We start from the raw sequence: 13,466 nt of genomic DNA on the forward strand, positions 1-13,466 counted from the left end.
AATAATTTCTTTCGTACAGACTCAGACTTACATCAACTACAACTTTTCTTTAAAATACTTCTACTGAAAATTTCTACATTTTATTTAAACTTAAACGATTATTACAGCACACCCACATATAACATACGGCAATGCTATCCATAATTACAAGAATTTCCCTTCAAATGTGTTGTTTAAATGATACAGTATGTTATAGTTTTACGAGTTATGTAATGCTAAAACATCTTTCGAAATTGTTTATATTAATGTTGTTAAACAAAACCGCCAAATAAGACTCGAATCGAAACCGGAAAAGAAAACCCATAACCGAATCCAAAGATCGTCAGACCAATAGACCAAACCACAAGACAAAAAAGAAAAAAAGAAAGGTTTGAGACCAGACTACACGAGTCTCAACCAAGGTGTTTGGCTAAAGACCGTACGGGTCCAAGACGATTATGTTCCGGTCTACCAGTCGCACCTCCATAACCGGTCGAGACCATTTAATGAGCCTTTTTTTACCGGTTACAAACAAGGCCCACGTCACATCCCTATTTTAGAGAACAGCAATATACATTTTCACATGTTGGCAGCATATACCCTTTTATATCATGTATAAACTATAAACTATACATAAGATCAATAAAAAGCCCAAGAGAAAAAGGAAAGCAATTTAACATACGTACACGCGACACAAACAAAACCAATGTCAGATACATGAAAACCAAAATCACCTCACCTATCTATTGCAAAAATAAAATAAAAAACAGTTGATATAAAGGTTTTTTACACAAACCATTAATTCTCTTAGGTTCATCTCAACAAGAGAGAAAACTGTACAGTGGGGTGGCTATACAAGGAAAGAATATGACCCCTGTTATTTCTTGTGTGTTTGTTTGCTTGGTCAAAAACATCTTTATGCTCTCCTTGGTCCTTTACATTATCAAAGAGTTTTCAAGCTTTTTTTAAAAGTAGCCTCCTATGGTTGCATGAGTCTAACTTAACTTGGTCATGACACCCCGTTTGACTCAGAAGTAGGAGATTTAGTTGAGGAGTTAGGGTGTGGTGGTGGTGCAGTTAGGGAATAAGTAAGCCTTGATGACGATGCATGTTCGATTAGTCCAGCGATCCCAGCACTTGCTATTTGAGCATTTGAAGGAAGGAAAAGGTCATGCTTTTGGTCTTTATATGCTGCCCATACCTGCCACCAAATTTATAACACCGTCATGCCCATACCATACCATACCATACCATACATCACAGTATTTTGACTTACTTCAGAGGAATCTAGAATGTCGCGAACTTTAGTACAGTGTGCTCCTTCTGTTGCAAATGCATGCAAAACCTATACAGACCAATACAAATGTCAAAACTCAAAACACAAAATAAAAAATAAAAAAACAATTTCAAAACATTTCTTCTCTCTTTTTTTTATTCTAAATTAACATGAAATATTGAAAAAATAGATAGATAACCTCGATTGCAAGCACCCGACCAATGGATGCTTCGTTTTCGTTCCATTTCATTTGAGAACAAAGTCCATTTCGCCCTCCTGCTCTCCAGTCAAGAAGCCCAAGCAGTACTTCAATCAGCCCAACCCTTCAACATCATTATTTCACTTTATATTAGATTTTACAAAATATGCCAAATACAAAGAAAAAAACACCTATATCTATATTTTCATCATTTTATCAATTCAGCCAGCCACTTAACTATTTTCTATACTTTTTTCACCGTTATAAAAACATTTTTATATACTGATTGTTATCCATTTAGATTTTAGCCATCTTATTGTTTCCTTTTATTGATTTAGCTATTCAACTATTATTATAATAACTAATGAGGGTTAAGGTAAAAAAAATGAATTCCAATCAGTAATAAAGAAGAGTACAAAATGGTACATTAGTATTACTGACTGACTGCAAGGAGCTAAGGCATACATATAAGTAAAACGTATATGACATTGAAAAATAATACTTCAGTGGCTAAATCAATAAAATGGTGAAAGTACATGCTGTGCTTTTCTCTACTTTCCTTTTTTCTTGGTTTCTTTACACTAGAGAAAATAATAGTTAAGTCCCTAAAGCAAATCCAAAACGATGTCTTTATTCTTTTGTGTTTGTTTTTTTCATTTTATTTTTAGGGCTTAGAAGCTTAATAATGCGTTACACATGACATGATTACTGACCTAAGACCTTGTGCAACAAGTGCATCCCGTGCCCTATTTCCAGCAACCACCACACGCTTTAGTGTCTCAAGGGCTAGTATACTTCCACCTTGCCATCCAATAGCTTTCATTAACAATGGAACCACCTGTAATTTATTTAGACAAAAAAATGAAAAAGTAAGTAAGCCCGCCCTTCCTCCTAACATAGGTAAATAATGATGTGTTTCTTTTCTAGACTGTAAGAGATGAGCATAAAATAAAAATAAATAAAAAAGAGAGAAGGGAGACCTGAGTTGTCCCAACACTAGTAGCAGCCATGGCTTCTGCACATGTTGTGCTAGCAGCAAGTTGATGTAGCACACGCAAGCAGCTGAGGCGGACAAGTTCTTGAGGTGTTTGTGATGGATTCTCATCTGCCCTTGTTGATTCTTCTTCTGATGACATGGTCATCTCACGCCTTGCTTCAAAGGCTACTGCTGATAATAATTTGGGGACATAGCCAAGGTACCCCACATGATCCGCCAGTGCAGGGTGGACCCGCAGTAACGATACCAAAGCAGCAGATAAGAGCAGTGGGAGTTCTGGATCCGGCCCATGAATGTCATGATGTGTGGCTGCGATTGATGAAAGATATTGATCCAGTAGTCCTTCCAGGAATCTTTTCGGATTTCTCAGTGGGAATTTTGGGTCTTTCAAGAATAGCCTTACATAGATTCCTCCAACCTATTTAATAATTCCACATATCATCACCCTTCAGTTAGTACAAAATAAAATTAAATGAGAAATAGCAATGCACTAAAATACCTGAGGCTCATCTCTGAGTTCCTGTTGGGTAGAGGCTTGTTCAGGTACATCCCAATCAAAAACACGACCTTTCATCTGCTCTTGGTAAACATCGGATGCCATTGTTGCAACTTGTGCCGCCAAAGAAGCCGCCATGGCTGGTGTCCATACAAGCTCTGGAGTCTCAGTCGTCTGTTCAAGAGCACTTACCACAGCCTCACCAGGTCCATCCCTGATAACAGACACCAATCCATCTGGAAAAAACCTCGCCAGTGTAATCGCAACCCGAGGCCCATGCATCGGTTGCCCCACAAGCTTCCCCAATAAAGAAGCAGCCGCAGCCCTTTGAGGTAATGGCACCTCTTCTGCAAATAAATAGATAAATAAATAAAACTTTTTATAAACCCTAAGGGAACAGAAAGAACAGGAAGGAGAGTTACCGCGTAATGGGAGGAGAAGTTCTAGAATGTACACAACGCCGCCATGTTTGGCGGCGGCCCATGCGAGTTCCGGTGTGCTTGCTAGGGCGTAAAGAACATGGAGGGCCCCTTCGCGACAGCTGGCGGAGGAGTGAAGCATTTGCAGCAAAAGAAGGACACTAGACCCGTCTGCTACCATGGCTTCAAGGCATGGGGCGTGTGTCGTTAAGCGTGAAAGTACACTCAAACATAGTTGAGGAATTTTGCTTCCGGAAGGAACAGGAACCGAAAAGCATTCGAAAATAGGCAATAGCTTCTCTTTTGATGAAAATACAGACGCCAAATTAGGGTCGCTTGTTAACAAATTCTGTATTAAAAAAAAAAAAAAAAAAAAAAAAAGCTAAGTACCCTACCCTTTCTAATTTAATACAACAAAAACATTCAAGTTTTTATCGAATAAAAACCTGGAGAGAAGTTAGCCCAAGCTGAAGGTTGCCAACCACACCCAAATCATCCTTGTTCACAGAATCATCTGTTGTTTTCTCTTCATCATGATTGGTTTCAAGCTCATGGGTTGACTCGGGCACATTGGCAATCTCATTGTGTACAATTTTTGATATAAATTCAACAAGAGCAACACAAAAAGATTCCGGTTCACTGATTTCAAAATCAGGCTGATCATTATAGACTCTTAAATAAACATTCCCAATAAGCGTCTCTTTCGACAAAGCTTCATATAAGAAGCCATGTGAATCCTTCAATGTACAAGAACCATCAGGTACTAATGTCGCACGCTTCTGGTCTACAAATTTCAATAACTCCGCTCGTGTTGAAGAGTTCCAAATAATCTGCACACAATACAAACACCATCAATAAAAAAGATAGATCAAAGTACAAATTGAAATATAACCTTAAGTAATATATTTACCTCTGGCAACTCCAAATTAGAGTTTAATTTTATCAAAAGGTCTTTCGGTAGCTCTTCTTTCAACATGCTGGCGAGTTTAGGAGTCAACAGAGATTTAAGAGCATCAGCTGCTTCCTTATTATAAGGTGTTGGGCTTTCAACAGCCATGCCACTAATCCTAGACAAGGCGTTTGCAGCACGTATCGCGTGTAAATTTTTAGCAGTTTGAACGCTAACACCAACTCCATGTGCCTCTGTGGTGGTATCATGTTCTTCAGCTGTTGAGTCGTATTCAAGGAGCAACGGTAACAAATACCATAATACCCCTGCTTTCAACAAAGCATTTTGTAACTCGGATGACACGCAGAGATGAGCGATAGTTTGAAGGGCTGCATCAACAGCTGATGGGATTAGCTCGAGTTCAGTACAGTGGACAATGTCTTCAACTAACCCGGTTAACTCAAGGACCTCGGTTCGAGCACTTTCAAACTGACTCAGGCTAGAAAAGGTTTGCATCACATTTGTCACTATGATGGCAGATGGTTCGTTTCCTGGTGTGGTGGGTTGAACCACTAACATGCAGCGTGCGAGAAGTTTTGCAAGAAGCTGTATGCCTCCATCTCTTACAAGCTCTTCCCCATTTAATGATGAAGATACACACCTGCAATCATAGATGATGATGCATAAACACAAAATCTTCATAAATAAAAAACTAAAAAAAAAAAAAAAGATTTTAGGATGCTTTACGTGAGCCATGTGAGCTCTGAGGCTGCGACAAGTAAAGGGGAACGTTCTGGGGATAGGAAATTTGTGTCATCGTCATCGACTGTTACAGCGTTTAATAGCATTGGGTATCCAGCGTATTTAAATGGTTCAAGAACATCTCCATATCGTCTATATAAAATGCATTGTCCTTTCAGTAAAAGCAACAATCTCCATGGTTGTGGCCCTTGTAAACCTTGCATTGTGGCCTATGAAGAAAAGAAGAATCATTATGTTTTCAGAAATATGTATAATTCCATAAAGACAAGGAGCATAAAGTTCCGGGCTAAAGCAAGAAATAGCCATGTACTTTCATTCATTTGTCATTTGTGTGTTACAGGCTTACAGCATCCTACTTTCGTTTCTTTCTATTACAGCATGTACTTCCAAATTATTTTCTTGTTAAGTTGCAAAAAACATGTGCCCATTAATAGCATTTTACTTGATATTGATAATTCCCATAAAAACAAGGTGCTTGGAGTTCTTTCTTTATTTGTGTATAACAGCATCCTACCATCATTCTTTCTATTACAGCATTGTACATCGAATGTTTTCATTATTAACGCATTATAATGCGTTAATAGCAATGTACTTCCATTTTTTATTATTAAAACATTGGACTTTGAAAAATATACCATAATAGCATTGTACTTTACTTTTTTTCTTATTAAGACATTATACATTAAATAATAGCATTCTACTTCCATTTTTTTCTTATAAATAACTATACCTTAGAAAATCTACCCTATGATGATAACATTGTACTTCCAAATTTTTTCTTATTAAGACATTTTATTTTGAGAAATCTACCCTATAAGAGCATTGCACTTACAATTTTTCTTATTAAGAAAATACAATTTGAAAAATCTACCCAATTGAAGCAATAAAAAATGCTTTGCATTTCAATGACACTGCCACATTACTATAATTTGGCAGATTTTTCAATGTATAATGCTGTAACCGGAAGAAATTAAAGTCGGATGCAATAATGAACAAAGCAACGAAAGTACACTGCTACTTCTTACGTTTAACCTTAAAGTTTCTAGTAAGTTTATGAAACAAATGTTATAAAATTCACCTGTAGGCGCTCATATGCTTTCTGCACAGCAAGAAACTTCTCTCTCCCTTGAGGGTTTTTATCCGGATGATACTTCATTGCAAGCTTTCTATACTGTCTCTTCAACTTTTCTTCATCAATGTTCTCAATTCGCTTCGATAAGCTAGAACTATCCTCCAAATTCCCATTAGAGTAACTTTTATCAGATTCATCTCTAGTCACCTCACTCAAAGAAATCTCCAATATCTTACAAGCTTCTTCTTCAGATAAATCCATAGGTTTCCTAGTCAACTCCTCCCGCCACATCACAAGCAACGACTGTAAAAACTCAACATGCTCAACAATCGGCCAATTAGGAAACAGAATCTCATCACATAAGTTCCGAAGGTAATAACGGTGACACCACATCTCATCTCGAAGCTCCGGATACGTGACAGGTGGCATAGGAGCATAGTCATATAAACAATGACAATGTTGCGATAACTTCTGTGGGAAATCGCCTAAATGCTGCAAAACTTGATGGATGAGATTGTCTGCTCGCATTTTGTGTGTCCATATGATTTCAGGAGTGTCAGAATCAGACACCATTGCTGCAGCAAATGCAGTTGGACCACTTCGCTCAAGAACATACAGTAAAGACTCGGGTAAAAGCCCTCCGAGCACACTTCGTTTTGCCAAGGGTAGAGAAGAAGAAACTGCCGCCTCTTCACCACCATGAAAAGCTTGGTGGACATGGGTGGTGGAGAAAAGTTGAGCAATTGTAAGGAGATTTGACCCCGGGTATGCTAAAGCAAAATAAAACACACCAGTACTGTATAGTCTTATCATTGCTTTCGGATTTCTTGTAACAACAGCTTTTATCAAAGCAGCTGAAACCTCCACAATAGCCGGCTCCCCAGAAAGCATGGCCTACATTCATATCACATATGTAAATAAAACAACAGCAGCAAGAGTTGACAATTGTTATAATATTCAAGAAAGTACCTGTGCAATGTGGGGAAGACATCGTGGGCTTGATAAGATTCGTTTAACTCTAGGTGTTGGGGTAACAATCTCTCCAGCATCATCTATATCTGAATGTGAAGATACCATACTGTGTAATATAGACAATGCTGACTCGCCTACTTGAGGAGGAGTGAGGACCGGGACCCGCACAGCCAGTGCCCAACGAAGTTCACGAATATCACGTAATCTTTTCCAGTCTGCCATTCCAGAAGACCAGCATTTTGTAGTCCAGTCAATATCTTTCTTTGACCAAAACCTTCTAATAGCATCTTTCTCAACCGGGCCCGCCTGTGCACCATCTTTATCAATATACAACCATTCCTTCAAGGGTTCCATGAAAGCAGAAGCAGCTATCAGATTCGATTGCAAAGGAATAACAGTTCTTTCAGAGACTTCATGAACTGTAGTCAACAAATCAACAGCCAAAACACACCCACCAACAAGCACACAAGCCTCCACATTCGATAAAACCTTCATTAAAACCTTAAGAAGAAGCAGCAATCGGTGCCTCAATGCTCTATCATCAGTTCTATCCAAAAGAACTGTCATATGTGCTGTACCTTCAAACGACCCGATTGTGACATAATGCTGCTCATAAACAATCGCCATTGCTCTAGCACAAAGCTCCCTAACCGAAAACCCACCACCACCACCAAAACCATCTAATCTCCCCATGTCACACCAGTCATCAGAAGCTCCCATTTCATCAGGAACAGCTCCATCAACAGTAAGTCCAGTGTCAGCATCGCATAAGAACCGGTGATACAGTGCTCGAAAAAACGCAACCGGGTCCCGCAAAGGAAACTTTTCAGCTCTTGCATTGGTCCCACTTTCAAGTAGCAACCGTAAATAATACTGACCTACACATACTTCTTTTGACAGACTAGGGTACCTAACAGAAAACTCGGTGTAATTCCAAGATATTTGAGGTTGACCATCTTGCCCTCCGTTTGTCTCCGAGGGTGCACTGGATACAGATACAGATACAACCCCAGGAACAATATCTTCGGTTCGCTCTTTTTCAACATCAAGTTTATGAACCTCTGCTTGTAAAGCCGAACGTAATTCTTGCCGGGTCCGCTCGTTCCAAATCAAGTCGGCCCGGTTATGATCCAGACTAAAAGCCCGCCAAAATTCCAACCAGTTCAACAACAATCTCCCTGATCCAACCGGTGTATTCTCAATCACAATCTGAGCTGGCGCAATTAAATCCAAGTTCTGGACCCCACTCGCGTTCTCCACATCAACCGAATTAGTTGCAACCGATTCAAGGAATGAAGTATCAGAAACCGATTGTACATCAGGAGAACCAATCACTGTTGACTGGTCAACCGAGGGGATTTCACTTGACAAGTTTTCACCTGTGAAAACAGTGGAAGAAGGCTGAATGGAAGGCACACCTGTAGAGGGTAATTCACTGTTTCTAGGTGAATTTACACCTTTTACTGTGTGATTCCTTCTTTGTTGAAGTAACCGTCTCCTTCTACTGCTCATAACCGAGCCTTCCGGATAATCTTCTTCAGGTGCATCACCTTCTGAACGCGTGTGTAAATACGCAACAAGGCCAGGTGGCAATACTCTAGAAAGCAAATCAAGAGCAGGTTGATAAGAATCCGCCCAAAGTGCCACAAGTTGTCGACTCACTTCTCTTCTTTCACCAACAGGAAGAAAAAGACCACTTAACAAATGTCTTAATAAAGCTCCATCGCGTAAAGCAGCATCCCTCATAGACTCAGCTGCAATCGCGTCTTCTTCCGCGATTGTCCGCATGATCACCGCCACTGTCTCCCGTACACTCTCGGCCGGGTGTCCAAACAACGCAAACAACCGCCGCCTCAGCCCCGCCACCTGGCGTAACAACTCAACAAACACACTGTACTGTGTGGTTTCACCGTGTGGTTCGCAAATCATCGCCTCCAAAACCTCAACAATCGACATCGATAGTAATGGAGAAACCGACATTGACTTCAACCGGTTGACCAAAATTACTAAATTACCCTGGTGAGCGAATAAAACCGATTTCGTGTGCATGATTGTTGCATGTTGGTCGCCTTTCGAGTCGGTTAACAAGTTGTTATCCCCGGGCCCACCGCCGATGAGCACCGCGATAAGCTCGGAAGCTTCCGCTGCTACGCCTTCGGACCCGTTTCTTAACAAACCCATGATTCTTCCAACAGCTGCGGGAAATGACATGACGTGTGACGTGGCGGTTCTGGAAGCCATTAATCTTCTTAAACACGCGATAAAGCCTGTGACAGTTGCAGCTGCTTTAGGTGAAGGTGGTGGGAGAGGTGGACTCTCTGGGGGTAAATTTGGAGCAGCAGGGAGCATTGTGATTAAAGCCATTAATGTAACTTCAGGGACTTCGATATTTGGAGGGACTCCAATGTATGAAATACACGCGTTGAATTCGCGTATTCTTCGCCAGAGTTTAGCTCGTGATCCCGGGATCGAACCGCTTTCGGCCACCGCGTCTTTGGCGGCTGCCGCCAGGTGTTTTAAATGCATGGTGGCGGTTTCCATGTCAGCTCGTGAACGTTGGGATACTTGTGGAAACTGTAAGTGAGCTCTGCCACATGGCGGATCGATTGGATGACCTGGCATTGTTAGTCTAGGTAGTACAGGGATTGAACACTGACCCTGTACAATTTACAATGCATATTTAGAAAATTATTTCATTTTAAGTTTATTACAATTTCAAATTACATACCTCTGTTTGTATCATATCACGTACTGCTGCAAGTAAACCATCTCTAGATGTGCTAGAATATACCTGAAAACAGAAACTTTGGTCATAAAAAGTCAACTTACAAAACATAGTACAATCTTTAAGTGAAAAATCTCACATGCACTGGACACCCATCATTGAACTCAATTGCAAACATTTGGGGCTCTTCAGCAAAACGAACAAGAGAACTCACTGAAGATAAAGGACGCACAATAACAGCCTGAAAAGTTGAAAGTGTAAAGATAAGTAAAGATTAGAAGATTAATCTTTGAAAAGAATTTAAGTATAACAAAAGATGACATCAGATTACCTCATAATTCTCAGGGCGCCTTTCCACAAGTGAAACTTTTGTTAGGATAAGTTGGCGGGAAACAGCATCACCTTGTTCCCCAAGTCCACCTTTCGGTCCAACTATCAAACCCAATCCCGGTGCGCCAAGTGTCCCATGAGCAGCAGTTCGCAGTCTCATTACAGACCAACCACCACAAGGAGTTTCTTCAGCTCCTACACCGTCTTTAGCTGGATTTTACACATATCATTAGAATGACCATTTTACCCTTCCATTCCAGCAAACAACTTTCACAATATACATCAAATTTAACATGAGAGGAGTCAGGGTTTTTGGCTTAACCCAATAAGTCATTATGTCTAGATTTAGTCAAGAAGAAGCAACAAGGTATAGCTCTTCAGATTAAGTGCTTAACCCATAAAGCTCTTTAAGTGGAGAAGAAACAACCCTTAAATGTATGTACATATACTCAAACACTCAATACCATACTTACCCCTTCGTTGTAGATACTCGCTAACTGTGAGTGATTGAGAGCTGTCAACAGACAGTGATACTCCAACTGTTGACTTTGCAGTTTTTGTCTGATTAAAAACATTAAAGGATGTCAACTATATGCAAAGTGTTAAACACTAAAGAAGTAAAGAGATATAAAGTATAAAGGATGTAATGCACTTCAAGATAGTGTTGTAGAGATGATCTTGAAATATAGAGGTGTGTGCTTACCAAATTTGCTACGATGGTAGAATTTGAAATCCCTGAGGCAGCTTGAAAAGCTTTAGATTTTCTTCCATAAAGAGCACAGAGAACAAAACCTCCAGGTTCAGCATTTTTCCTCCCGTATGCATCAGAAAGAAGAATAATAGCAGGGGAATCCATGTCTCTAAAATCCAAACACCATCTCAGATCCCCAGATTTTTGTTCAGTAAGTTCAACTCCAACATATGTAACTTTCAGTTTCTATTGACACATGTAAAATACTAGTCATTATGCAGAAAGACTTTGAGATAACGCAACAACAACAAGAAGAAGAAGAAGAAGCGGTTTATCTCAATTAATTGAACACATGCAAATGAATATAACCATTGGAAAGTGTATCAAAAATATAGTGTAGAACTTACGAAAGCGGCCCATTCAGCAGTCTTTCTTCGAAGATGGAGTACTGGAAACTCTGCAACAGTGCCGATTCTATTCCACCTTATTCTATGCAACTCAGTCAATATACTTGCTCTGTACCTGGAAGAAAACTTTGTTCCCTTGAACTTCCCACGTCCATCAGTTCTTACATTGACATTGAACTCCAATGTATTCTCATCCTTCCCGATGACAGGAGAAGCACCTTCATAATCCTTGCTCACGTCGTAAGAATTGGTCACTGATAATGTCGTAGGATCTAGAGTTGTTATAGTGTAATTTGATATACACAGTATCCTCTTGTAACGACCCCGCCATGAGTGTTTGACAACAAGGTACCGGGCTAAGTACTCAGGCTCTTCGATGGAAGATGGTTGTGGTGGTGGAGGCCGGGAAGGTGAGGTCGGTGAGCTTGTTGACGCTTCCGGTGGCGGATGAGAGGTGTGATCGGATGTGTGTCGGAAAACAAAGTCCATTTGTGGGAGATATTGAAGGGAATATGGTCGAGGAGGACTAGGTCTAAAAAATGACCATAATCCCGTACCGGCACCAGCCGGCCTTGCCGACGGTCTTTGACGGGACTGATTCGCACCCAGTTCTTCTGAAAGGTCCCCGGAGAGGGGGCAATCAGTGACTTAACCCCTACGAATCAAAATCTAAACACTCGTACAGATTATCTCCAAGAATTCCATTGTAAATAGATGACAAAGTGCTTTAACTTCTTTAACTACAACTCAACCCTAGAAAATCTACGATGATAAGATCAAAACCCTATAATACTATCAATTGTTGAAGCGATCAATCACAATCCTGTTCAAGCAGTTCAAAGTAACTCAATCAAAAACAAAACCCTCTGATTTTCCAGAAAAACTGTCAAAATCTTCCTTCGTTTAACGATATTTCAACGCCAGAATAAGCAAACAAATTCAAGACTCTAGTAATTGCTCACTTGATAAGACTGAGTCCCTTGATGAATAAGACGGAATTATAAGAACAATCTGAAGAAAGCGGAGGTAGCCAGATGGAATTCCGTTTTTATGATCGATGGGAATTCATCGAAGATGTAGTGGAAAGAAAGCTATAATTCCTGAATTGTGATAGTGATGAATGATTAGGGTACGGGAAAATTGTTGATCGGAAAAAGGGAGAGAAAGAGAGATGAGAGAGAAATGGGAGGTGCAAACGACGATTTCCTGCTGCTGGTCGATTGACAGTCATACCGCGAGTATTCATTCTCTTGCCTGTGACAGCTATTTTCAAAGTAACTTTTGTCATGTTCAATGAAGTAACGTATTTTTTTTACTTTTTGTTCATGTTTATCTTACTATATTATTATACAAATCTTATTATTTCTAAAAATAGATTTAAGACGTCCAAAACTTTTAGTTGAATGTACAATAAATCAATGCATATCTTTATTTCTCTAATTCATCTGTTTCCCTAATTATCTATTTTCTTCTCTTTGACTCCTTAATCGACTTGGTGAACGGTGATTGACCAATTTTAAGCACAAATCAAGGAAGTATAGTTACATTTATTTTGAATTCCAAAATTCTCGTCTCTTAAATGATGAACACCACACACACTCTCTTTCATCTTTTCTCTCAAAAGTCGAACGCTCCGCCCTCCTTGATCTCCATGATCAGTTAACAACCACCACCATATCATCTTCCTCCTAATGATGACATTGTCACCCAAGATATGTACCTTTGTTTCCCTTAGATCTCTAGCAATTCGATTTTCCCCATCACCCCATCATTCTCGTTTTGAATTTGAAAGCCAAATACGTTCCTCTTCATTCTTCTACCCTCTCTCATTCACTCTGACGATCTTCGTCTTCATCCAATTGAATCCGTTAATCCCACATTCAGTGGAGACTCGTTCAAATTGGAAGAACTTTCGTTCTCTGTTTCTCCTCTCACGTTCTCACATCATTACCGCCTAACCGCTCAGAACCCTTGAAATCATCTCCTGCATCATCCAACATCTGAACTTCGGGCACATATCTCTCTCTCTCTCTCATAAAAACCCTAAGCGACCACCGTCCGCTGGAAATAATGACACGATCTGCTGAAAACGAAGACACCCGCCCATCAGGTTCTATAACTCATTATATGTCTTCTTCATCTGTTGCTAACCTTCTATTTGGATTTTTAGATCTGAGTAATATAGCTTCGGATGTTATTTTTATAATTGGCTCCATAACTTTGATTGTGGATATGATTTTTATATCCAGGTT

At 39.8% G+C, this 13,466-nt stretch overlaps 1 protein-coding gene across 1 annotated transcript; it reads right to left on the reverse strand.

The window, feature by feature from the left end:
• Window positions 1-636: 636 nt before the first annotated feature.
• Window positions 637-12,447, reverse strand: GRV2 (DNAJ heat shock N-terminal domain-containing protein). Its single transcript, XM_079050925.1, has 18 exons — window positions 11,215-12,447; window positions 10,820-11,053; window positions 10,590-10,677; window positions 10,118-10,326; window positions 9,926-10,027; window positions 9,790-9,852; window positions 7,059-9,719; window positions 6,096-6,983; window positions 5,003-5,226; window positions 4,277-4,916; window positions 3,813-4,196; window positions 3,370-3,715; window positions 2,951-3,294; window positions 2,435-2,869; window positions 2,168-2,292; window positions 1,455-1,578; window positions 1,256-1,324; window positions 637-1,180 (listed from the first exon to the last, which is right to left on the reverse strand). Exons 1-18 carry the CDS (start codon window positions 11,701-11,703, stop codon window positions 989-991), a joined length of 7,617 nt encoding a protein of 2,538 aa, XP_078907051.1. The 5' UTR covers window positions 11,704-12,447; the 3' UTR covers window positions 637-988.
• Between the last annotated feature and the right edge of the window lie 1,019 nt (window positions 12,448-13,466).

Source organism: Lactuca virosa, chromosome 5 (genome assembly GCF_052849685.1).
Source record: "Lactuca virosa cultivar CGN04683 chromosome 5, Lactuca_virosa_CGN04683_v6, whole genome shotgun sequence".
Taxonomy (NCBI): domain Eukaryota; kingdom Viridiplantae; phylum Streptophyta; class Magnoliopsida; order Asterales; family Asteraceae; genus Lactuca; species Lactuca virosa.